Here is a 27,197-nt window from a genome sequence, read left to right on the forward strand (position 1 = left end):
TGGCAAACACTCGAAGTTGTGAATGTATTGCACAAAAAGGACAAATTCATGTTAAACATTAGGGGGCATACGGAATTCATATGGGCATCGACGACAATTATTTCTTCAAGTGAAACGCAAAGCATTTAACTATAAAATATGGCTGCAAAATGAAAAATGTGGGTTAAATTTTCAGGTATATGTAATCAGTAAATACTTTTATGGCAGTGGCATAATACAAATAACTTTTAGTAGGGATATTATTTGCAAAGACATGTAGCCCCTCGAAGACGCTATGTTGGTATGACATAGTAATGTCTCCCAGAAGTCTATAGATGCATTATAATGAATGAATGAATGAATGATCGACACCTTCCACGTTATGTCGTGAAGTCCCTGGTGATTGAAGCATGGGAATGAGCAATTTAAAGTACAGTTTTAGTCCATTTAACTTAGGGCAGATTTGAGCTGAGAAGTGCGGTTCTCAAAATAGACTTTAAATATAACGCCCTGATACTTCCCCTAAGACGTAGGAAAGCATGCTGCTGAAGCGGGATCTGTATTGCTTACATACAAAAGGGTATGGGGTCTATTGTCATAACCACGAGGCCAGGCTGCTTGGCAAGAGTACAATGTCGGAGTGCCTAAGTGGCTCATTAACAAAACCGAGGGTTAAAAAAACAATTAAAGTGGTCCCTTACATTCTTTCAAACACAGAATCTCTTCATGCATTACTTATTAATTCTTCTACGAGGTCATTGGTGAGGCCGCTTGTTGCATATAATTAATGGATTAAGTGACATAGGCTTCATGTGAAAGCTCTTCCAGTTCTCTTACTACTCCTTTGGTGATCAGCTAATTCCATCCTGAGATTGTTGTCATAAAAGCAGTTGATGGGTTGCACTGGCTTTCTGCGAAATCAAACAAAAGTGAGAATGGGTTCCACTCCAGGGGCTCCGTATGTCACATGCTAGGATTATTTTGGTAAAAAAAGTATATTATGCACACTTTCTGCTTTTTTGCTGTGGTGAAATTGTAATTGTTACTTTGTAAACAGATAAAGGAGCAAGAATTGATCGGTTTTCTGCTCAATTCCAATTACTCAATGATCATATCTACTACCATTGTTCTGATTCTCATTGTGAAAGCTGTTAAAATTGGACGATCTTTCATAAATAATGCATGCTACGTTTAATAAAATGTTCTAGCAGACTCGTATAACAAGGGACGGGCTTTAGCATAGTTTCGTGGGGGCAGGGTTACGGGTTGATTTCTCCCTGCCATTTGTAAGTTCCATCCACCTAGTAGAGAGGTGGAGGTGTCACGTGTTTACTTCACTGATATCTTCTTACAGCTAAGGCAGACAGCTCAGTAACAAACTCTGATAAATGGTTCACGACTGATGTCGCTTCATTTGTTAATGGCTTTCCTTCAGAGCAGGGGACGGGTGGTTGCCGAAGGTAGGCGTTATTTTCAACGATTGTGTTAGGTGTCGTCACTGGTTCTCCCATTCACAACATATTCCCTTCCTCCGTTAAGTTCCTTACGTTAGAGTTTACTCGCTTCCGCCACCAACGTGGCCCTCTAAGATCTTTTTAAAGACGACAAAAGGCATAATACTTAAGCACAATTTGTATTGATGACCCAGGGGTAGTTTCGTTGAGCAAAAGTACAATCTCAGATACCTAGGTGCCCTCGAAACCAAAAAACGTGAATTAAACAAATGATTAAAGCATTACAAATGTATATTTGCTAAATTGTCACTATTTCAAGGATTTGATTCAAGTTTGAGCGTGTCTTTTGACGGCACTTTCCAGCCACTGGCTGGGAGTGCCTCTGGCAGATGTGATTTGAAGTGATAGAGTAAACATTATTTGTAGACATTAAGCTGTTTCGTTTCGTAGGGTTGTTTGCAAAGCAAACATGAAAATAATTGCTTGCATTCAAAAATAGCTCAAGTTTTTTCCATAAACGCCAAGTCAAGTTATTTAATCACACTTGATGTTGACTGTCAGTTATATTAGCCAATGTGGCTCTACTGAAACGCTCGAAATCTCTTTCCTGATTTTACCATGAATGCGACTTGGACCACTTTGGTAGAATTTTTCTCCTTTCATTTATCAAATTTACGATTCTGAGTCTGGGTTACAGAGCTGAAGTTTGAGATGTCTAACAATCCACTGCTTCGTCTGTATACAGAAAAAATTCATTACACCACTTAAGTGACAGGATAAGTGAAATACATCCAGAATTTCATTACAACTACATTCACTGCTTGCGCTGGTTCAAGTGAAATGTTTAACAAACTGATTTCACATTGAAATCACTTTCCTAATTCATGCTTGCAGGGTGGTTTCAACTTCTATGTTGCCTGGAGGCCATGCTGCCAAGGAAAAGTACCGAGATGGAGACAGAAGGAAGAGTTGGTTGGGCTGACGAACAGCTACTGTAGGATTTGCGACTTCAATGAAGAGCCATTTTTAAACACATTCCTACTTACTCAGGTCTCAGGTAGGAGCAATTGAAAATTTCTAGTCCCTATCACAAGCCTAGTAGGACACCGGAATGATATGCTTCACCTTTTTGTTTCGTGCGACATTATACGATTTTGTCTAAGGGAATGAAACTATTCCATTGGCACGTTTTAAACATCTTTCCCACTTATTCAATGCTATTGTCCAAAAAACCAGTGTCTCCACTCCTGCCACGGTTTCTTCTTTTAGCATATTTCCCCGAGACCTTCCTGAAGATGAAAGAAGGCACAATGCTCTGGCACAACATGTACAGTCGACTCACAGAAGACGTTGGGGCTACTAAAGTGAACCTAAGGCTAGCTTACGCAGGGATGTACAATGGCTTGTTACTAAACTCGATATTAAAAAAACCTACCTACGTATTACATAACTCTTTTCCTCTTTTGAGCATAGTCCTCGATGCTCCACCTAGTCAGCCTCACGCGTCAGCTATCAAAGCATAATCAGCGCTGAGAAAAAAACACCAACGAGCCAACATTGCTAGACATCGAAAAAGCGCACAAATGAGATGTTTGACAGCAACGTCACAGTGGATCCAGGCGTTTCGCCTTACAGGGGAACTGTACTAAGGGAACTAGGGAATGTGCTGATCATCACGCATTTCCATCGCTAGTCAAGGGGATACTGGCCTAACAAGAAGGTCATAAGACAAAAGACAGGGTTTAACAAATTTCGTGATACTTTGTTCTCACTTTAGTGCTATCCAGCCATATCTGTTTAGGTTCTATTCAGAAAGTGTAGAGATGGAGGAGGCACCGCTTTTCACTTAGTTGACTTCTTAATGCAGGTAAGGTAGACGGCTGAATATGTATCGTCGACCTACAGGAGGGGGCTCCTAAGTGACCCGCTACCAAAATCCAGGGTTATGTATACGAACAATGTATCACACTGCTTCTCCTGACCGTAAGTAAAATCGCCACAGCACTGACTCGACAATAAATTAAGTTTTTGATATTTGTTCCACTTCATTTTGTTGAGTTTACTTGTTTCGACTTAATATAGCATTTTCCACATTTTTAAAATAGTGTCGAAAAATTCGAAAATGTAATCGCGAATAAACCAATTGGATAATAGTGAGATTATTTACTTCGAACAAACTTTAACTAAAATAATATGCTACGTGAAAAAATGCACTGTATGGGTATTTCGATCCTTGAAAAATATTATCCTCAAAGCACCTTCTAATCTCCAGCTAGTGTCCATCGTCAACTCATAAAATGAGCACAGTGGTAAGCAGGTGCTACCGCCTCATTTACGCAGGTTTGGTGGCACATAACACATGCTTTTAATATTTATACTCCTGCATGGCTCAGGCTCCAAGAGAGGTTTGAAAGGGCATATGGGGCAGATTATATCTCACTTTGTTTATTGAAAATAAATTCACAAATACAGGGGCTCTAAGTAACCAAGTTAATTAGTTAAAGTTCAATTTTTTTGAGAGCAGAGACTAGGAGGATAAACCAATGAACATTTCATCGGTCTTGGAATGGAAGACTGCCAAGTCTTCCTGGCCAACAATTTGAAAATGGCTTTATTGAATAAAATACTTCTAGTGATATCACTAGCGAAATGAAATGCCATTTGTAATAGCGAAGTGAATGAACAACTATTGTTTATTTAAAGGACGGCATTAAATAAACTCCGTGTCAAATTGGAGACAATAGAACACTTATTTAAACTTCCCTAATGTAAGGTTTTACGGAGTGCCTCCTGCCAATCACTATATTGTCAGTAAGTCCCAAATGGCAACAGACGCTTCTCATTTTTCATTTGGCACAACAAAGAGGGAGGGGTACATTTGTGGAACAATTGATTTCCTCGTGCTCCATTTCTGAAAATCTTGCGGGCGTATTAACTTTTATGCCTTTTTAATATTTACTACAATGAAGCCTGTCCCATCCAACAGCCTGTTTATATTTTTTTTCGCCTTCCTATTGGCTCCTCACTAACTAATGAGATTTGGTCGCAGAGTTGTGTCTACAGAGCCATACAGTCACCTATCCCCTCGCATTCGAGTTCCCAAAGATGCTGTTCAATATCCACAGGACGTCTCTGGCTGATAATAGCAGATCATCGGCTTTTTGCACCAGCGGCAATCAGAGGGACCACAACAGACTTTATCCAACGCTCAATTGTCAAGAAGATCTTAGCTACACCACGCGGCGTCGCAATTTTGGTAGACGAAGTTGGTCTTCCACTGGGAAGTCGCCATTTCCCGAGAAGCAGTGGCTACTGAATCATTGTGAAGGCAATGAATCCCTTTTGTTGAATCAACAATCGCAGCACACTCGAACTATATCAGTGGCAGGAATTTGTCGAACCCTCTCAGACAGTCTGAAGGATCACTTTCGCGTTGGTGTTAACAGGCCTCCAACACCGTTAAATACTCCTAACACCAAAAAGAGTAACTCCCTTCAGGCACCTGAGTCCTCTACTAGATTTGAGCGTCAGCATTCCTGTGAAGACTGCAATTTTCACACACCCTGGAGGTACCAACCATCATACCGTCTAGATTCTCATGAGGACGAAAGTCGACAGAAACGTCGCTTAAAGCACTGTGAACCTCATCCGACACTGGAAGGCGCAGGATCAGTGAAAACTTCTTCCCACAACACAGATTCTCACTTGCTCAATTCCACAGTCAAAGAAGCTGGGAATTTCGGAGACTCTTGTGGATCAGTTGGGAGTTTGGGAGACACTTCCTTGCGGCAGCATGATTCCAACTTCTTCGCATTATCTGGTTTCAAACAAAAAAGGGTTTTGCTGAATGTGGGAGGGTCACAGCACGAGGTGCTATGGAAGACGCTGGCGCGACTACCCAACTCACGTCTCGGTCGTTTGTGTCGCGTGAAGTCACATGAGGAGTTAATGTCCCTGTGTGACGATTACAATTTGGCAAAGAATGAATTTTTCTTTGACCGGAATTCCACATCTTTCGACGCAATTCTAAACTTTTATCGAACACGAGTGCTGCATTTGGTTGAAGATATGTGTGTTGTTGCGTTCAAGGATGACATGGATTATTGGGGCATAAATGAACTTTACCTTCATCCCTGTTGTCAGCAGCGCTACCATCAACGAAAGGAGTTGGTCGAAGACGAGCTTAGGAAGGAGGAGATTTCCCTTCGATGGCTCCAGGATGAGGTCGGCATGAATGGCAACGACTCAATCTCAAAAACCCGATTGAAGATATGGCAAATCGTTGAAAAGCCGCATTACTCCATGACCGCTAGAGTAAGAAATGAAGAGATATTTTAAAAGAGATGAGTAATCTACTGTCTTGTGCACCAGCAATTTTGACTTAGATTAGTCACCTTTCGCTGTCTAGTCTTTTGATTTTTGGTGCTGTTATTGCTATTGGCCAACGCCCTACCACTAAAATCTGCCTCCATGTTTATTCAAAAGCATTTTCATGCTTAAATATTCTCCAGTTTCACCAGTTAACGCTCCACTAAGCTGTTAGGGCTAGGGCAGGGGTGTTGAATGACGCCCCCATCACCCCCCTTCCCGATGTGTACACACACAATTGCTCTGATAGTGAATCCTTTCGGTTCAATGTTGTGATGGCCTTAACGGCTACCCTAAATTATGAGGCTGTAACAAAGTGACTATTCCCTTGTGCAGTGTAACGAACCGTGACCACGCGGATTCATAACCGCATCCGTTTTTATAAATCGCCAAAGAGAATTTGAATATTTTAAGGCCTCGGTTTTTACCGCATTGCAGCCTGACCACTTTGGTCGTTTATTGAAATGGGAGCGTGATCACTATCCCCAGTCCATTCCAATGCCGTTAACGGACAAGCATCTTATTCTAGTTGGGATTAGGCCATCCAGTTTAGCTGAATGGAGCTGAGTGGCATTAAAGTAGTAGTTTATGTTTGTATTTTGAATTATCCCCAAAGGAGATGCTAAAATGGGTTGATGGGCAAGCCAAGGTTCTTTTTCATTTTACAACCGCTTGATTGTATACGGAGGAGTGGATTTTTTTTGCATCCGTTAGTTCTAGAGTCTATTTTACTGATTACTCCGACCTGCGATTGTGTAGAGTTATACCTCACTATACCGTGGATCAAAAGTTAACGAAATTTCATCACCCAACATTTTGGAGTTTATGAATGCTTTTCTTGCATAAAAGAGATCCTCGGCGGCTCATTAGAGTGAGACGCCGTGTGGCTAAGATATGCGTTCTTAGAGGCGAGGTAAGTTTGGGTCCGGATTTATTTAGAATATACGCAGCAGACTTCCAATGTTCTAGTAAAGAAGAGCAGTTGCGCCAATTTTAAATGACTGCTGTAGGAATTCATGCTAGCATGGATAATTTAGAGCTTTTTAGGGGATTTATTTTAGGAACTTAAAAACCACTCCACATTAATCGGACTTCCGCAACTCGGGCTTTGGATTTTTTGGCAACGGATCTTATGTTTCTGAAGTGGAATCGCAATTGCGCAACACATGTCACATTTGGCATGTGGTAATTGCTATACTACCTTTTCTACTTTATAGATATTTGCGGTCGTTTCAATAGTCTTCATTATCATCTCAACTGTGAGTTTAACAATTGGTACTCTGCCGCAATTCCAGCCCAATATCACAGAGCTTCGTCAATCATCCGACCTGTTCCTTTCCTGGTGTCAAAAAGTGAACGGGAGTGAGAATGTGGATGACATGGTCTGCGAGAACCCCTATCTCAAGATTGTAGAGTTCGTCTGTATCGCCTGGTTCACTTTGGAATACTTGATCCGACTGTGGGCCTGCCCAAATCGATGTCACTTCTTTAAGGATTCACTCAACACCATTGATCTAATTGCTATCATCCCCTTCTACGTGCACTTAATCATCGTAGAAGTTGCCTCCAGGAATAAATTCAAGCCTCTGGGTTCTGTGCGCAAGGTCGTACAAATGTTTCGCATTCTAAGAATTGTTCGGATATTTAAACTCGCTCGACACTCAACAGGTCTTCTCTCCCTCGGTTATACTTTTCGCAGATCCTACAAGGAACTAGGTCTGTTGATGACGTTCGTTGCTATGGGAGTGATACTATTCTCCAGTCTTGTATACTTCGCGGAGAAGGATGAAAATGGGAAGATGTTTAAAAGCATTCCTTCGGCTTTCTGGTGGGCTGCTATCACCATGACAACTGTGGGGTATGGTGACATGTTACCTCAGACACCGATTGGCAAGGTGATTGGTTCAGCGTGTTGCATTTGCGGAGTTTTGGTGGTAGCTCTGCCTATTCCCATAATTGTCAACAACTTTGCTGAGTACTACAAGGAACAAATGAGACGAGAGAAGGCTTTGAAACGCAGAGATGCCCTAGAGAGAGCTCGGCTGTCTGGAAGTTTCTTCTCTTTCGAGTCGGATGATCTCTTTAAAGATGAAGCGGGGAAAAGTGATGGATCTAGGTTGGAGAAACAAACGAGCAAAGTTGGACAACCAATTTCTAGCCTTTCTGTGTATCTTGAGGAGGAAATGGTGGAGACCGAAGGCGTTGTGGTAAGGAATATGGCTTTAAGATATTTCATAAAGCCTCCCTTCCACTGTAGTAATATTAAACTGGCTCAATTCAAGGCTAAATAGAGCTTCTTAATTATGTCACAAGATCAGAGATAGCTGCGCAGATTGACTTATCTAAAGGAGTCCCTTCAAACAGCTCTTTCAATTTGTTAGAGAAAATCAAAGGCTGATAATTTGAGAGCGATGAAATTTGCTACATCTTGTCAGGTCATTTAAATTACAAAGTCTTTTAGCGACTTTTGAGCGAGGGTTATTAATCTATCATACCATAGCTACGTGAGACAGCACATGCAGCACTTTGTTGACCTACGAGGATTCCCCATTTCGAACGGTGGCGTAGCTCCCAGAGCCTTCCCTTAGGCAAGCGAAGGTAAAGGTCGGGCAGAATGGGTATTATCAAAGGCCAGTCTGCCTGGCAGAGGTACGACGGCGGGCACCCCAAGTAGCCATCTACCGAAACCAAGGGTTAAACAAACAACTAACGTATTACATGTGTCACAGATAGCTTCACTGGAAATCCACGGGACAAAATCCTTTGCCCATTATAAACTCAGCATAGCTTTATACAGTTCTTAGTAAGATGGTTATCATCATTGGTTGGAAACACCATTGCGTAAATTACGCCACCTTATCAACAAGGCTTCCAATGCTTTTCAAGTGCTATCTGGAAAAGGTGGTTTATTGAAAATTAACAGCGAGCCTCATTCATCCATTTAGGCCCGCGTTTCCAGTGCTCCCAAGATACCTGGAAAGTGTACAATAGTTTGATAATTTGGATATTGCATAAACGGGCTATTAATGCACACCCTGGAAGTTCAAAATTTGTTGCCAGCAGGCGCCTACGTTAATTGATAGACAAACAATGAACACAATGGGCATCATTTCTCATTCCAACATTAATTTCAACTACCACTTTCTGCACCAATCAAATTATTCTTCAATAAAAGCATAAAAACGTGCCAAGGTTGAGATTTAGTTGATTTTTAAAAGGACATATGTGAAATTCTGGCTTAAAAATTCATTCAATGCAAATAAGTACATCATGGACGTTTTCGATTGGAAAATTTTTGACAGCTCTTCATTTAACCCTCACTTTCCTAATCGCATTCATGGTTGTTCTTGCGACAACCCAAAAATTTCCCATGTTCTACTGAAATAATTAGACTCGTAATTAGAGCTGCTTGATAATAAGTATGATACCTTTCTCAGTAGCAAACATGCTGCAGCGATTACTTTCATCTTGCCTTAATCACGTAACTAATCATCGATAGATTTTACTGTTCTTACCTTTTTTTACTTTAGTATGGGAAATTAAATGCCACTTTTTTGGGGATTCAGAAATGGCCCTATTAGTGCCGGACTTTGGCATCTTCAGATTCAAGTGTTCCTATTTTTAAGAAAACTAACAGACGAACTTTGGCAGCTAACCTAGCATTCATCAAATCTAAAATGGGCTTTTTCACTCGACCTGTGTGGTATTTTCTTGCTTAACCCGACTGGTGGGTCAATGCGGTAGACATTGCGGCCAAACCACTACGCCCTAAGTGTACTCTTTGCTCAGAGGAATCCAACTAGATAACCACGAGTAATACCGCGTGGCAAGTCCTGACCTACTGATGCCCTGAATAGTTTATTCCCTGGGAGCTATTTTTTCTTCTAAATGACTACGATTCAATGCCTTAAATCATGCCATCTATTGAACCAGCTTTATTTTCTGCCCATTACATGCTTCCAACTTCTTACGTGATCGAAAAGCCTACAGATGGCTTACGGGGTCGCCCCCACACCCATCATCCACATTCTACCTAGCCCTCTTCCGCTTGCCAGGGAGCAAACAAATTGTTTTAGTCTATTCCAGAGATGCACCTAAATTGTTAATGAAAGTATTTGTAGAAGCAGAAAAAGGACAATTAGTTGTGATCTTTTGGGGAAGGGAACAGAATAATGAGGAGGGCAGACTTAATTGCTTCCGCATGAACCGACAGTTGTTGCTCCGCCGTAGAGAACACGAAATTCAATCACACCGAAATACTTTGCGAAGGCCTTAACGAAGTAGAAACACAACTTGATTCACAGAAAAAAACGGGGAGTTTAACCCCTCCTGACAAGGAGGCGGCTTGAGTAAGTCCTTGCCTTAAATGGCCAGCTAGATGGATGTCTGGTTTTCGTATACAGCCTTCATGAGCTAATGATATGGTAAATAGATTTAATTCAATGCTATCAGACTGAAGATTTATGTGCTCTGAAAGCATATAATTTTGAGGGAGTGCTAAACCCCAGGTAATAATTAATGGGCCCAATAACGTCAGTATCCCCAATCACTTGTCGCATTGAGGACAGCTATCTGCATCTAAAATAAGCATTCTACATTTCTAGGCCGAAATAAATGATTACAAATAAATGTTCATTTCAATTCTCGATTTTTAGAATCCCAAGATAAGTCTCCGACTGGAATTACTGGCGCATGATTTGAAATTCGGGTACCTGTTTTGGCCGATTATAAGTCGAGAATATAAACTAGGCGCGAAAAAGCGACCATTTCATGAAAGTGGTTTTATGCCTCGCTCTAGGTTTACTTGAAAAAATATTAGCACATCTTAGAATAATTTGTTGAACCGTTATTTTAGAAGAAACCTCTCAATTAAAATGGCATGAAACTCCCAAGAGAAATCACAAGTTCTATTTGATACAAAATTCACAGTTAGAGACAAATTCTTTTGCAAACCAAGAAAATAAGTCATCTGATGGGGGTCGCAACCAAGCAAGATGCGGACTGGAACTAACAATTCTTGTGATTGCAGCGTCGGTGCTACCAATGCCAATAGCCGAAATGTTTTAAACAATTTATTATTGTTAGAATAATAAATGCGTTAAGTTATGCTCTAGTTTGCCACTAATTTGCGGTTAAAAGCTTGCTTTCTTTTAGGACTTCTATTTCCTTTAAATATGGAATTATTTGGTAGAGGAACTCTTCTCTTACCTGGCCATTCCGTCTTTCGTGTTTTCTATTTATGAAACTGGCTTTATGGTTCCGTTTGGTAAAATAATGCAGATATTTGTGACCTAGTCGCGGTTTCCCCAAAGGTCCTCCTAAATGTAACTTGAAAGAGCTGTTAAACTCATTGTGCATTTAGGAGTAGCTACAAAATCGTAGATTTCGCAAGAGTTCGAGGACTTTCTGTGAAGCAAGGCTTTTTTAATCCCATCTCAATTTACCTTCCTCAAATTACTGTTAGCAAACGAAATTTACGGTATTTATTATATTACTGTTAAAATACTAATTGCAGTTCATAAAAATTTCACTGATTTACATGATGTCGGTTTCACTGTAAGAAATGAGGAAATGGCAGCCTTCTTCTAAATGAGTAACTGGAGCTCTGCGTCAGTGCTTTTAAACGAAAAGTGATTCTTAGCACGTAGTTAGTTGTTACACCGTTTTTAAAGGAGAGGTAACCCCGGGAAGCCAACTTTAGCTGTATGCAATGCAGCAGTCTATTCCATTTCATTTATCATAAGTCCTAACTACTCAAAAAAAAACGTGTTGCCATTGCAAGAACTATTAACAATCTTTTCTTCAGAACTAAAATGTAAACCCTCTTTTGACAACATATGTAAAATGCGATTGGATACCATGGAGGCTGATTGCATTCCCTGGCTTTGTTTTACCTCTTAAAACAAGCTGTTGGAAAGATTTACATCATTAAACTAGCATTAGTAATCGAGTTACATAAAATTTTCTTTTGCAAATAATTTCCGAGCAAATTTAATGTTATGATTACCCTCGAAACTACCTTCAAAGGCCTTTTAAGTAGAAACTTTTAACAAGTGAGATGCATTAAGTGGGTTTTAAGAAAGTTTTTGATAAAACAGGACTTTTTGAAAGCAACGTCGTACACTCTAGCCTAGCCGCAACACGCTCAATCCTTCTGAGAGCATGCAATCAGACGAATCACAAACCACCAACGCAGCTACAGGACTCGCGTTGCCCTTGGAAACGGCCTCTTGTCTGCCCCAAACGTCAACAACTCCTACGCCGGCTCGTGCCTATCCCCGGATAGTAATTGAAGGTGAACAACATTCTTCAAGTCCAGCTATTGGTGGTGTAGTTGGCCAAACAATTCGTTCAAGGGATGATGTTGAGTCTGCAACACAGACTCCAGTACGAGGCTTTTCTCTGCCGCTGGAAAAGGAGTTTTACTTTCAAAGATTGCGACACACCCATCTAAGAACTTTTGGTGGACGGAGAGTGACTCGTCCCATTCGAAAGCTTCGAAGACAGGAACGGGTTGGTGGGGTTGCTTTTTCAATGCTAATATTGCACTCGTATTGCAGCCTAAGGGAGTCCTTGCTCTGTGTGCGCTTCTAGTTCACCGTGGAGCAGAACCAGCGAAGGTTTTCCTCCCCCACTGCTTCGCATGGGCTAAAAACCGGCATTCCAGAGTTACGTTCCTTTTCCACCTCCACTGCACCAAGCCAGATGGCCAATAAGACGTTGACTTGAGAAAAAGTGCAGATTTTGCCAATTTGTGTTTAAGAAGAGAGCCTCCCTATCAGTCCGATTTTGTACTTGTTTCTTTTTGTCACTTTCGACTGGAAGCTTTTGAGGAATGACTGTCTCGGGCCGATAGGCAATTTCTTTCCTGTCTTGCGCAGTTGTTAGTTGCCTTTGAAATGGTGTACGCAGCTGAGCTGAGTACTGAGAGTTGGAAATAGAAGCAGAAAAGCGATTACGGTAACAGTTGCATCAAGTATTGTCCAGACAACTATGAAATAAGAGGGTAGTAAGTAGTTATTTAAGGTACAAGAGCAACGGAAGGGGAAATCCGGAAGTTAGGAAGACATTTAATGGGTCTAACTAAACCCTCGTTGGCATTTTCCCACTTGGTTAGGAAAGTGGATAAAGGTTTGAAATGGACTCTAAATCGGACAGCGAGTTATATCTTCGCAAAAACTTATTTTTACTAACATTTTGACCACGTTTATAAATTGTCTTAGAGAAAGTAGTGCTTTTGTTTTTGGTTTATTTATTAACTTCCTACTCTCCAAATAAGGGAATGAGTTAAAGAATTTCAAAAAAATATTTGCAATTTTAATAGCAAGTCGTAAATTTGATAATGCAAAGAACAGCTCAGCCAAAAGCCGGGAAATTTATTTAAATCGTATTTTAAAAGCCATAAGCCACTTCAAAATATGATTTTAACACAAACGAAAAAGTGCCGTTTGCTTTACTCGAGATAACAAGGTGTATATGAAAATGAAGAATGCGTTTTCAAAAAAGTAATATACGGGGTATAAGATAAATAACTAATTCTAAACCTAGGAATTCTGAAAACCCATGTTAAACAACTTGTAAGAAAACTTCTGTTGTATATTTGATAAAAACAGTTAAATGGTTGGGTATGAAAATGTGATCTATAGAGCCGATACTTGATTCATTTATAAGCCGCATTTTCACCACCGCTAACACCGTGTCTGCGATTAATAGAACTTAATTATTACAAATGCATTGTTACTGATGATAGCACCTATGTATTGAAAAGAACATTCTATAATTACCTTTAAAGGAACTATGATATCTAAGTACCGACTTTTCTGACTTCATCGACACACTTTCGGTTTTTAAACAGACGACAAACAAAGGAAGATTATTTGCCAGTTGGATTATAACGAAAATCCTTCGAATGCGGATCGTTTTATAACAGATTTAGGGTTTAGGTGAATATGTGGAAACGACTTTTACATAATTTTATTTACAAAAAGAAAGTGGGTGGTGTGGTTCATTAACATGCTTCTATGCCTTGAAGTCTCGCAACAACTGAACCAACACCATAAAGCCGCGGTGGATGATTTATGCATTTATTGCATCAAAAGGTTGTTGTAAAAAACCCATCGTACGTGTGAGAAGGATGGCATAAAATGAGGCTGTAGAGGATGCCGTTAAATGAAAGTGCTGGGTCGTCCAATGCTTTTCCTTGGGTGGATCGCATTAAGCTGCTTTGAGTTGGTTCGAATGTTTGTTTGTTTAGAGTGGCAAGTAGGCCTAAATGTATGCTGGTACAGTCTTTCATAATCCCCTTAAATCTCAACACGAAGCTCATTTTTAGGGTTGAAGCATTCAAAGCAACGTAACTTTTGCAGTCACAGCTACTTCATCCTAATGTCTTTTTAATGTTTCAGCTGCCAGTAATGCAATGACCTCACAGCAGAAATTATGGTTACGAATCACAATTTTATCGTAAACGGTGTGACACAACAAAAGAGAATGCCTAAAAAGCAAGCGAAGCATGTGACTACAGGGGGAGGTTTGTACACCATATTCAATGCTAACTGTCAAAGAAGCATAGACTCTCATGCCGTCCCTCTATCCGATGGTCTGGGAGGTGTACCATATTCTATTTGATGCACAATCAAATTACGAGTCAGAGTTAGCTACCCATGCAATATGGTAAAGAAAACCAGTCGTTATCAGAAAGTACGTATCGAACCTAATTGGAATAAACTCTTATCGCAGTTTTTATGCTCTAGTAGCCCGTGTGTAGCGAAGCGCAAAAGAACCGTCACGAACCTTCCCTTGCCACTGAGTTAAAGTAAGAATTTTCAAATAAATGTAAATAATGAATATTTAGTAAAGGATTCAACACAGAATTCACTGAATCAACCGTAAAGCCTTGCTAGTTTGTTTAACTAAAGTCATCTTTGCCTATCAGCTTACATATTTACTGCTCTACAACTATGCCTGCTTATGATACTGGGGGAAACTTGGAGCCCCACATTGGTGGCAGAAGCAAACACATCCTACCCAAAAGGACAAAACTCCTGATTTCTATGCTGAATGCCATAATTTGACCTGACAGAGGAATGTTATCTGCGACTGTTGGGAAATCCTACGAAGACAATAACAAGGGGTTGACATCAATGCCCCCCTTCACCAACCTCTCCTGTCCCGTGATCAGCAGGAGTGCTATTAACAACTGAAATGACATTAGCTATAAACCATCAGAAAAAGTGCATTTTGAAGCAGTCTAAGGTACCTACTTGAAAACGTAAATAAGGCAGACGTGAGATATTTCGTCCACTTCTCTACCAGTTGAATGGGACCCAGATAGATAGATGGATAGGTGGGCAGATAGATAGGTGGATAGACAGATGACTACAAAGATAGACTGATCGATAGGGAGACGGGGAGGTAGGTGGCGGGGCAATCCAGACGTGGAAATAGTAAAGTGAAGTGAAGAAGTAAAAAGAGGCATCATTTTTTTAGAGCAGCTCTTATCGGCGTCTTTTAATGGGTAACTCTGCTTTTTGGGAAGGGTTTTTGCGGACGGCGATGGCCGTGAGTGATGGCTAGCACATTCCCTACTCCCTCCAGTGTAGTTCCCATACGGGCCAGAACTTTGGATGGAGTAGATTTACTGGGATCCATCATTGAGATTAAAATTAGGCATCATTTAAGTTGTCCGTATACTTATTAACTGAAGTGGCTGGTTCGTTGGTTATTCTTTTAAAAGCATCGACTGCGTTGTGTAGACTGTACTTCCCCTTAGCAGCGTGAAATCCGGTGTATGCCAATTACCTGCAGCCCCTATGTAAGTTGGTAATATGTCATCTCGCCACTAAAATGGCTTCTTAAAACGTTAGGAAAGACTTGGGTGTATGCTATTTTTTTTCACGAGCAGCTTAATAGGTTGCCGTGCGATAATCTTTGAATAGTTTGGAATGCCATCCGTAGATTCAAAACATTTAACGTACTTTTGGTACCATTTTAAGTTAAAACTACTTGTTTTATTGTTTGTTTTGTGTTTTGACTTAACACATTGCCTAAAATTAAGCCTGGGAAAAAATGATAAATTTTTATGAACTCTTAGTGCAATTTTTAAAAATCCTTGTCGAACCAGTTAAAGTTGGGAGACATGTGTTCGTGCTTTGAATAGCGTATGGGATGTCGTCTATGACTTTATCAAGAGAACAAAGGTACGATCGTCAGTTGCGTCTCTGGGGCGATCGTGGCCAAGAAAAGTTGGGGAGTGCAAATGTATGCGTACTGGGAGCGAATGCAGTTGGATCCGAACTTCTTAAAAATTTGGTATTACCCGGTATCGGTGGATTCACCATCGTGGACGATGCCGTTGTCACGAAGAAAGACTTGGGTAGCAAGTTCGTGTGCACTTTGAGATAACTTTTACTTTTAGCTTCTTCACAACTTCCCTCTCCATCGGAAAAGTACTTATTACTTTCCTACTTTAATTACTTTAGCCTAGAGCGCAGGTCGTCACAGAATATCTTTCTGAAATGAACACAGAAGTCCGTGGAAAATTCTTAGTTGAAAATCTCGATAATTTAATAGAAAACGATCCTAGCTTCTTTCTAGGCTTTGACGCCATAGTCTATACAAACATTCTTGAGAGGTATGTCATGTTACTGTTATAGTCTCTACTTTTACGTAGCCAACTTCTTCGAATAAGTAGGATCGTTTCCCAAGCCCACATTCCGATCATTATCTGTGTCAGCGTTGGCTTTATTGGTCTCCTTCGTGTCTCTGTTCAAGAGCATGCTATTATTGAGTCACATCCCGACTCAACCAAGCCGGATTTTCGACTTGACAGCCCTCCGGAGGCCTTTGTTCGTTTGGTCAATGACCCTGAAAACGATTTGGATTCTCTTCCTGCCACCCAACTGTCTCAAGTTCCCTGGCTCATCATTATTTACAAGTATCTTTCGCATTTTCAACGCGAGGTATTTTCTTTGGCAAGCACTTTTTCATTCCTCAATTTCAATGCTTTGCTGAATCTTGTTCATTGTATGATCTTTATTCGCTGTAGAACGGTCGATTCCCAACATCATATTCAGATAAGCAAGAAGTCCGTAAACTAATAAATGCAGGTGGGTTAGCTAGCGTTTATTACTGCTTCTAGCTGCCGATTCTCTTTTGGAAAAGTGCCGTTCTCGTGGCGAAACTATAGAGCCGAATTTCGAACTGACAAATTTTCAAGAGGCATCAAGAGCTGTGAACACGGCTATTTCTGAGACGAAAGTGAGCTAGAAATTTTGCTTCACTCCATTAGCTCATGGATGCAAATGTATTGTCGCCTCTCTTATTCCGTGCAGATCCCACCGGAGGTTCTCCAAATATTCGAAGATTGTCGATGTCAATGTTATGGAAGTTCCGACGATCGATTGACCCCGGATCGAGTAAGTTATAGACTTCTTTTGCAGATTACCTTTAGTCGTCAAAGTCGACGAGCTCTGTGGTGAACCTGACGATGTCGTCATTTTGGAAAATGGTCGGTGCATTGAAGGAATACACTATGAACGAGGGTGGTGGAAACCTACCTCTTCGTGGAGATCTTCCTGACATGACCTCTAGTTCGAGTCGCTACTTGAAGCTCCTAGGAATCTACAGAGAAGCCGCTGAAACAGCTGTGGAACACCTGGCGTCCCGACTGTCTCATGTGAGTTCATAACAGCCCTTCCTCTCGTCCCAATGTATTGGTTATGAATTTCTAAACCTTAGGTTTAATTTATCTTTATCTACAGATGGATGAATTGCGTTTGGAGGACGTGAGGCTTCTGGGTTTGGAAATTTTCTTGTTTACCCTTGTTTGCCTCAGTTTTTTGTTGTAAAGGGCATCTCTTGTTTGCTTCAGCGCACAATGCTGCCTACTTGCGTGTGATCAGGTGTCGATCGCTCGAAGAGGAGCTCAAACTATCGCCAGCTCGCTCTGATGACTTGCGTAAGTTGGCACTCCTTGAATTTGTCTACACTTAAGTGCCTCGTTTTCGTTATTTACTGACTCACAAGGCTGTTCATACAATTGAACATGATGCATACTGTGTTGGCCGCTTTGATGAGTCGTTATAAGGCAATCAACTAATGACTGTTTGGTTTATTGGAATACCAGGTCTTAGAGCTGAGATTCTAACTTCACTTAGCAGTTTCATCTTATCGTAACCGGTATATTGCAGACATCTCGAAACACTAAGGAGAAACCTGAACAGTTGAACTATTTAACCGAACAAAACTCGGAAATATTAAAGAGAGCTTAAATTGCACTCTAAGAGACGAATTTATTCACTCCTTGAGGGCTCTAAACTGAGATTCTAATGAATGCTGACCCACTGAGTGTAACATCGACGAAACTCTCATCATGTAATTTAGATGCTGGGACATTGAGAGATAGGCTAGTCGTCCTTTGTCCTTCTTTGCTTTCGTACCACGAGACCCAGCCGCCGCTTGTCACACTTTCGGCAATCGCAATGCTTCTGATAAGCTTGGCAAATTTGCGAAAATCAACTCCAGTGGCTTTACCTTCGTCTGAGATTGGTAATTACACGTCTGTAGAAATACTTTCTTTATCGAATCTTTTGTCATCGATTTGCGGGTTTTTTAGATAGGACGGCAGAAACCCTTGACTGCTCATTATTTTCAAGATAACGAAATGAACTTGCGATTCTTATTCATTGTATTCCAGCTCCTTCTACATCCCTGTAGAAATAGGAACTCTAAAACAGCGCTATCTTTGGTCGTCTACAGATTTAATTCCTGCGCATGAGGAGAACGACGCCATGTTGTGGTACTTCATGCTGCGCGGTGCGGCCAGCTTTTACTCCGAGCACGGGAGGTGGCCGGGCAGCCCGTGTGGTGCATCGACTCCGACGGTGGCCACCGCTGAGGGTGGCGATCACCAATTCGCTCCCCACATCGTGGAGCTCGACATGCCTTGTCTGAGAGGCCACGTGAATCGTGTCCTTACGGCTAGTGGGGTGGCTGTGAACCGAGTCTCCGACGACTTCGTGCACGTAAGTTCATCTCCCTGTGTTCCCATGGCATTTTCGGAAATTTGGTCGGATATTTATTCGATTTTACTTTGAATCTATGCGCCTAGTCAGGCTCCAGTACACTTAGAGCATCTCGAATGACTGCCAAAACAGAATCTTTTTAAAAACAAAGATTGATGCCAAAGTTGTTGTTGAAAGCCCACTTCTTTTCAAATCTCAAATCACCTAAAAATCGTACTGCAGAGGAAATGCGCCATGCTTTCCCGGAGTACCCATATGCGAGGCAGCACCCCCAATGATTGCGTCTCGAATTCGGCTAGGCTGCCTGGATGCGCATTGTTAACACACGTACCCCTGGGTTCACCTTCTTTGCACAGACTTTGATGCAATCGAAACCCGTCAAACTTGGGAACACCGAGATATTAATCCCCGATCCACTTCTGCCTTTCCAGGAGATGTGTCGCTTTGGAGGCGGTGAAGTTCACTCCATTGCTGCCTTCATGGGAGGCATCGCAGCTCAGGAAGTTATCAAACTCATCACTCACCAGTTCGTACCCATCTGCCAGCCCCTTATTTACAACGCAATCACCCAACGGGTAGCTCTTTTGGAGTTTTAATCATCATGTGCTCTCCCGAAACAATAAAGAGATCCTCTATCTGTGCTATTTTCACTGTCAAGTCACTCCGTCTTTTTTCCAAATACTAGAAAAAAACAACCCAGGATTAAAAGCTGGCACAATAGCGTAAACCTAGGAGCGATGCCATTCATTTTAGCTCCAGCTATTATCTTCCAATTTGCCAGTCATTTGTTGATACCATAGGTGGGAGTAGTAGGAGTTGGGTGTAGCAAGAAGGCTTTGGTGTGTGCCTTCCTCAAAAACGCTTCCTCTACGAAGGACGATTATCCGATCGGCGTCGACAATGGTGCTCAGACGGTGCGCAATCACGAGGGAAGTGATGCCAGGAGTGGCAATTGCTAGACGTCGGAGAATCGTCTGCAAGAGGCGATAGGAGAGAATGAGATGAGGTGGTGGGATTTAGAGCTGTTTTGCGACTTTTGACTGGGGACTCACCCCTTCGGTGATAGTGTCAAGGGAGGAAGTCGCCTCATCGTAGATGAGTATAGGGGCTTTCTTGAGAAGGGCTCTGGCAATTGCGACGCGTTGCTTCTCACCGCCCGAGAGCTTTAGACCACGTTCACCAACCTGAGTTTCGTAACGCAAGGGCATGCGCTGGATGGTCTGGTCCACATCAGCAAGTCTCGCTGCCTCGTAGACTTCGTCATCAGTGGCACTGAGGTTCCCGTATTTGAGATTGTAGAAAATCGTGTTATGGAAGAGCACTGTATCCTAAACTTAGACGAAAATATTCAGTGAGGATTTTAGACTAGGCTTCTGTTTCTGTATAAATTCGAAGCCAATTTACTAGCTTTTGATCCACGGGTGAGGTTTACGCCACTTTGAAGGCTGGTTTTTGCGTGGGCTAAGATGGGAACCTCATCCGAAATTCAACTACTCGAAAATAAGCATCCTGCTAAAAATACAATTCTGATCAAACTGGGACATTGGATGTGCCGATTTAGGCAAGGATTTGAGTAGGTTGCAAAAATCTTGTTTTGAACAAACAGGTAAAATCAAATCATAGTTAATATCGGAAGCAGAATACCCATACTTGAGGGAATAGAAAAAAGAGGAAAAGAAAATGCATATGCTGAGAAGCACCTGAGGAATGACAGCAATTGATCTGCGGAGGCTGATCAAATCAACATCTCGGACGTTCTGGCCCCCGATGAGGACGGAGCCGGCATCGACATCGTAGAATCGGTAGAGGAGACGCACAAGAGTCGATTTGCCACTGCCGCTCTCCCCCACCACAGCCACTCGCTGACCTGGCTCCACCTGCAAACGAAGAGTCAGATTGCCGTAGAATTGACAGGTTGGAAAGCCAGGCACTCACTCTGAATGACAGCCCATCGCAGATTTTTACTGGGGAGTCTGCGCCCTGCTGGTAGGAGAAACAGACATCACGAAACTCGATGCTTGCAGTATCCTTGGTCACGTTTAACGCTGGAGCGCCCGGCAGAGACTGAAGAAGTAAAAGGAAAGAGCCCTCGAAAGTTGCCGTTTAAGCCGGCAGGGTTGGTTGGAATTCCTTAGCTCAAAATTTACCTAGATGAGAAATTTTCAAACTCATAATTTGAACTGTCATCAGGAGGTTGGAGGGAATACCTCAAAGTTTACAAATCTAAATTTGCCCTATAACTTGAGCTGACTGGACATTTCTCACCTTCAGCATCGTTTCTCTACATAAAATTCAAAATTTACCATGGTGATGATGATAAGGACAGTACCTGAACTTTTGGTTTGATCTCTAAGAGTCGGAACATGGTGGCCATGTCGACAAGAGACTGGCGGATTTCGCGGTAGACGCTGCCGAGGAAGTTGAGAGGGACGGAAAGTTGGAAAAGGAGACCATTAACCAGCACCAGGTCGCCAACAGTGAGGCCGGAATTGACTGTGCCAGCGGTGACAGCAGCGGTGATGGCGGAAGGGTCGATTTGTCCCGCCACTACGGCCATCGTAGCAGCCAGACCGGCGGAGAAGATGGCCACCTGGCCAAAATTAAGGGCGGCCAGACTGGTGGAGGTCTTGATGCTGGCACGCTCGAACCGACCCTGCAACTCATCGTAGACACTGCTCTCGTGGGCCTCGTTTCCAAAGTACTGCAAGACAAAGTGCGATGGAAAAGTAAAAACGAGGAGGTTTCTCAGTAAAGTAGCGAACCCTAACTAAACCATAGATTCTGTAAAGTAGATTTTCGAGGTACTACAAAGTCTAAGTGCTAAAATACATACAGGATTTGATTTATGATGTTGCAGTAAACCCAAATAAGACCGTTATAAAAAACTAGAAAGGTCATCTTAATCAAAGAAGCTAAAATAAACTTGTACATGCAGCAGGTATGGCTGAGAACCCTTTCGCGTCGCAACAATCTTGCCGTTCAAAAGAATTCGTAACAAGAATTTTACTGAAAAAAGTAAACATACTTATCCTTTAGTTAAAATACCCACTTGGCATAAATCTAGCTGACGAGGACCTGTAATTAGGCATTCAAATTAGCTAATCGACGAAACAGGTAAGCAACGCTCGATCGCCTGAAAAAGGTTCTACATAATTTTGTCGATTCTCTTCCGTTCTCCGAGTTTCCATGCTGTCGGTCAGTGTAAATAACTTGCCACAGTTGACGTGACTAATCCATTCACTTGTTCAGTTCCAGACTAGTCATTGTTCGAAACAATGCGAAGCAAGCCAATCCGGTTATCAGATAATGGTCACTTACCTGTCCCCCAGTTAACAAAGGACATAACGTAGACAAGCAGCGAGAAAGCACTTACCTTAATAGTCTCATAATTAATCATGGCATCAGTGGCGTGACTCCCCGCTAGTCCGTCGGCTTTATTCATCTCGCGACGAAACTCCGTTCGCCAACGGGTCACAGTCAAGGTGAAAGCTGTATATACGCCTACGCAGAAGAGAGCGATTGTACTGCACTCGAAACCATATTTATGGAACTAAAACACACCATAACACAAAGTAAATGTAAAGTTGGCTCTTAAGGCAATGTAAAATTGGAGATGCGAGAGTGGGAGGGAAGCTAGGGACTGCTCACGAGGATTGCAGTCACTAGGCTGACTTCCAGAAGAGTTGGAAGGAGGTTGAAGACGAGAGCTATGAGGACGAATTGGATGGAACGTGCACCTCGATCTATCGCCTTGCCGATGGCGCCCGTCCGTCTGTCAAGATGGTAGGCGAGATCAAGAGAGAGGACGTGATTGAAAACGGCCGCGCCAACTTTCCGAATGGAGGAGTGAGCAGCTCTTGCAAAAACACCATTGCGAAGCTCGTTCAAACCAGAAGCGGTTGCACGCATAGCACCATCTAGGTAGGGGAAAAAATAAGCGATTTACTAAGCAGATATATTCTTCACCTTAACCTTTCAAATGAAACCCACTTTACATTTGACCCAATGAAGGTCTAAGTTGAGAATTCAAAGTGAATCATGAAATGAATCAGCAACGATCGAAAAATAATACTTTATCACAGTACTATGTGTCACATCCTGTAGTCGAATTTAATTGTATCAGGCAGCTACTGCGCTGGACATGTAAAACGTGTCCATTGCCGTCATTATTCCAAGTGTCATGACATAAGACATGGTAGTGACCTAATTAAGACTCAAATATGTAACACTTTCGTGGGACCATCTTAAATTCATACACAGCCTCTCCAGAAATAGCTTCCAATACCATCTATAAATATAATTACTTATTATCGAAGACCGGCCATGCAATATCTGATTCCGTGGGATACCTTGAAACGGTTCATTAAAAAACAATTTCAGGTAGATAAACTGACAAGTTGAAAAAGCGGAGACTTGCAATTGAAGAGACATTTCAAAATACTACACTTTGCTCTTATTCTCCACAGTATAAGCAATGGAACTCGATCATTTGTACAACTTCCCTGGCAAAAGGCGCAAAAAGCAAGAGAAAATACAGTATCAGGATGGTAATACTAAAAAGTGATGATTAATCAATGTCAAAAACAACTAGAAAACCCATCGATGATTCTTATGGACTCGGAAAGTAAGCTCAATAAGACATCTGCAATGTGTACAGACTGACGAAAGACGGGATAAGAGAGGCTAAAACAAAACCATTCAAATGAAAAAACAGGCTGCGTTAGGAATCCCTCCTTCTACTTTCGATTACAACGTAAGTGGTTGTTTGAGAGATATAACATGTCGTAGTATCAAGGAAAACGTATAAAATACGTCGATCTTGCTTAATTTATGTAACTGAAAGTATTTCCTGTACTAGAGAAACTGAATTATGCAGATAGTATTATGCAGGGAATGGAATGACACTTGCAAGTGAGCATAGTGGTGACTGCCATAGTTGTAGGAGAACAGCTGGATAGGAGGACTGGTGCATCACCAGAAATAACATCGACGCCGTACTTGAAGATGAAAGGGACAGCAACGTTGGCCAGCTTGGCAGCCAAAAGCAGCCCAAATGCTGTGACTACGCGGTAGCGAATGGAAGGATTGTCAGCGGGCCAGATGTAGCCAAACAGCCGACGAATTATCATAGCATCTGTTGCCTTCTGTATGGAGAAAAGATTACAAACAAGGCGCACTACTCACATCTCGAGAGAAATTCACGGTGTCCGGGTCCACCTGAACGCGAATGTGGAGCTGCCGACTGCAAGAGGACTGGGGCGTCCTGAAGGTGGCAGTGGCGAACTTCTCCAACATTGGCCGTTGAGCGACTCGATACACAGCCGATAAGTCAGCCAAACCACGGTAAATGCGAAGTGAAGAAGTCACTCCGCATTTCAAAAAGCACGATGCGTGGGAAGAAAGCATATTTGTCCACTTCAAATGTTCACAAATAAAACATATCTACACGAGTTTCTTTTGAAGTGGGCAAAAATCCCAATCCGATCGCGTAGTCTGACTAACTTCAAAATTTTTCTGACCAAGGTTTCTGCATTCGGAAAAGAGTAGGAAATTAAGTGGCGGCGTCATGAAAATGCCTCTATATTACAAACAGGAGGAGAAAACGGAATGCATGCGTAAAAGTAGAAAAGAAAAACAAGTGGGATGCATACAAAGGTTTTTTATAAAAAAAATCTTCCTTATTATAGTGATATAGGAAACATGTGAAGAGTGTACTCCAGCCAAAAACCCGCGAAATTAACAGAAACCCCGAATCGGTGGGATATGCACGCTTACAAAAAACATCAAAACACCCGCACGCTCCACTGGCTCAATCTAAGAAAAATTCTAGCAGAGAAATGTAACCTATGTTCTGTTTTTAAGTGACCTTTGGGGGAACCTAAGGCAACAACAGGCCCTTTAAATATTTTAGACAATGCCTTAATGCCGAAATTTATAATTAGCAGTAAATGTATATACCCCTTACAGGTTTGCTAATATCGTTAAATGGCTCAAATATAACAATTTCCCGTCATATATGGCCATGAACTTATTTAGTCACGAGTATAATTATTATGCCTATTCCTGATAGCTAGTCAATCTCAGCCGGTGAGCGTTGCTAAGTGGTTAGACGACCACTATCGTTACAAGAATTTAGAAGGAATACCTGCACCTTTCCCTGTGTGTCCCAACCTCACAATAAGCCCTATTGTCGAATGAAGGTACAAAGTACGGAATTTTGATGACCATCTTAATCAAATGAACATCAAAATGAATACTGAGCCAACATATAGTAATGTGGCGTTCCTGGATGCCTCTGAATAAAAAAAGAAGACAAATTGCTTGGGTAGGATGCAAAATCTTAAAGTATATAAGGGATTGGAGCTATTTCCAGGAGCCAAAGTATTAGTCATTAAAAAGATGCAATGATGGGGCCCCAAATTTCCGTTACCAGAATCGAGAGTTAAACAAAGAACTAAGGTATTACAGCAATAATTTATGGTTAATATGTCATTCTGCTGATGAATACTAAGATTAAACCAACCCATCGGTTGCCTCTGACCCTCATAGAGGGATTGGACGCTAGTTTCCCATAACATCTTGACTATTTTAAATCCCCATATTACACAACCTGTTTTCTTCTACTCACTCTTGACGATGCAAGAATCTGAGACCAAAGGTAGGAAAATACTAAAAAAATTGCATTGAGTCATCGACAACAGGCAGTTTAGCTCTTTTTTGAAAAAGTAAGATCGCTCTCTGGTCGAACAGGCTACAGCTTCTAAAAGCAAGAAAGGTGACTGAAGTTTGGAAAAAGTCCTGCATGACTATCGACATGAAAAATCTGGGTAATAGAATTCTGCATTTGTGCAGAATTAGCTTAGAATGTAAACTCTAAGGGCGATTTTCCACATAGTGCTAAAGCTGTCTCAAATTTTGCAGAATGGGATTCCTTTATCCATAGATGCAATGGACGATTGTCGGTAGCATCCTCTAGTCCCACCGAAACACTTCTGCTCACAGCCTGCTTACTTCGTTTGAAATGATTGAGCTCTAAAAGCTACTGGTCATGTGCACAAAAATATCTTATTAGAGTGTTAAGTTGGAAATAGCAAGCATCATGTAACATGCGGTAGGCACTGACGCCACTACATTAATCTGGTAGCCACCTATGTGTATACCACTACCCTTACTAGAAGTAATGCATCTAATGGACAAGGTCCTCAAAGTCGGGGTCACAAAGTCCTCCCCACCACCATGGGTTTCATTGATTGCTTTGGTAAATAAAAGGCGCCATGGGTTGAAGTGGTTTAAAAAGTCAAAGAGGTAGACCGTTTAGTAACGCGTTGGTACGAGGAACTGCAGTAGTACGACTTCACGGAACAATACAGAAAAGGCGCTATACGCAGTACTGCAAGTGCCTTATCTCGGACACCAAACCTCCTAGGAAATGGTGGCTTTTCAGTGAATGGCATTGCTTCGAACGAACCCATTATCCCAGGGGACAGGGTGGGGTTGATATCCTGGGTGCTTAACCAATAAGAGAGAGTAGATAGGTGTGTCCCTCTAATGATAGATGGTTACACAAAATTGGCCGAGATAGGACCCATGCAGGCTCAAAACGTTAAAACTGTAGTTTCTGTTTTCTTCAACCCGTGAATTTGTTAACACAGGCTTTTCAAAATGGCGTGTAGGGATCAAGGTGCCAGTGTTGAGGGTACTATTTACGGAACTATGCCAAATCTTTTGGAATTTTGACGACGCTTACGATGACCGATCATCAGAGAGGTCTTAGATGGGTAAAAATTAGGAGCTGAGTTCTAATTGAAACGATCAAGGCTCTAACGATGCCTTCAATTAACGAATCCACTCATTCCAAGGATCTGAAACCTTTGTTAGAAGAAAAAACAGTGAATACATTAAGGTAGTTTTCCTTGCCCTTTGAGCGCTTCCACAGGTGGTCTCCATGGTCTTTCTTTTGTTTCCATTTCAGGTTCTAATAATTGATGTAAGCGGAGCTCCAGCTATTCCTATGGTGTGGAAAGTGTGATGGTTAATGTGAGATGTCAAGAGAAGAGTCGGCATGGGTGAAATTTTAACATGAAAAGTTTGGCATTATAGTTAAATAAATAAAAAATCCTCCTGTTGGGCATAATATGCAAAGCGAGCAAAGAGAGCAAAGCTTGGGGAAGAAGCGTGAATCCCCATCTACGTACCGTCCTATGCACTTTTACAGTTTTGTGTTGAAAAGAGATGCGCAGCATTGTTCGAAATGGGAGAAGAATGTTTTATTTAGGAGGCACAAGTATCGAGTTATGGTGTAGGCAGAATTCATCTGGAAGACGTCAAAGGCTTAGTTGAAGCGAAGCAGGCTGACTCTCAGGTCAAAGAG

General features: G+C 41.7%; 3 protein-coding genes across 3 annotated transcripts; 2 read left to right on the forward strand and 1 right to left on the reverse strand. All coding sequences in view use genetic code 11, as the record gives it.

Moving 5' to 3' along the window:
• Positions 1 to 4,538: 4,538 nt before the first annotated feature.
• Positions 4,539 to 12,530, forward strand: EGR_06854 (Potassium voltage-gated channel protein Shab; the record flags this gene model as incomplete). The annotated part of the gene is made up of 4 exons (XM_024496103.1): positions 4,539 to 5,747; positions 7,019 to 8,008; positions 11,931 to 12,314; positions 12,396 to 12,530. 4 exons carry the CDS (start codon positions 4,539 to 4,541, stop codon positions 12,528 to 12,530), a joined length of 2,718 nt encoding a protein of 905 aa, XP_024349523.1.
• Positions 12,531 to 15,968: 3,438 nt separating this feature from the next.
• On the forward strand, positions 15,969 to 19,422 carry EGR_06855 (NEDD8-activating enzyme E1 regulatory subunit; the record flags this gene model as incomplete). The annotated part of the gene is made up of 11 exons (XM_024496104.1): positions 15,969 to 16,183; positions 16,288 to 16,434; positions 16,474 to 16,762; positions 16,849 to 16,909; positions 16,942 to 17,060; positions 17,135 to 17,218; positions 17,254 to 17,478; positions 17,564 to 17,600; positions 17,674 to 17,760; positions 18,561 to 18,826; positions 19,258 to 19,422. 11 exons carry the CDS (start codon positions 15,969 to 15,971, stop codon positions 19,420 to 19,422), a joined length of 1,695 nt encoding a protein of 564 aa, XP_024349524.1.
• Positions 19,423 to 19,575: 153 nt separating this feature from the next.
• Positions 19,576 to 24,232, reverse strand: EGR_06856 (ATP-binding cassette sub-family B member 7; the record flags this gene model as incomplete). Its single annotated transcript, XM_024496105.1, has 9 exons — positions 19,576 to 19,800; positions 19,879 to 20,154; positions 20,527 to 20,703; positions 20,762 to 20,890; positions 21,156 to 21,527; positions 22,200 to 22,376; positions 22,475 to 22,743; positions 23,730 to 23,970; positions 24,011 to 24,232. 9 exons carry the CDS (start codon positions 24,230 to 24,232, stop codon positions 19,576 to 19,578), a joined length of 2,088 nt encoding a protein of 695 aa, XP_024349525.1.
• Between the last annotated feature and the right edge of the window lie 2,965 nt (positions 24,233 to 27,197).

The sequence above is a fragment of the Echinococcus granulosus genome (genome assembly GCF_000524195.1).
Source record: "Echinococcus granulosus chromosome Unknown EG_S00064, whole genome shotgun sequence".
In the NCBI taxonomy this organism is placed as follows: Eukaryota; Metazoa; Platyhelminthes; class Cestoda; order Cyclophyllidea; family Taeniidae; genus Echinococcus; species Echinococcus granulosus.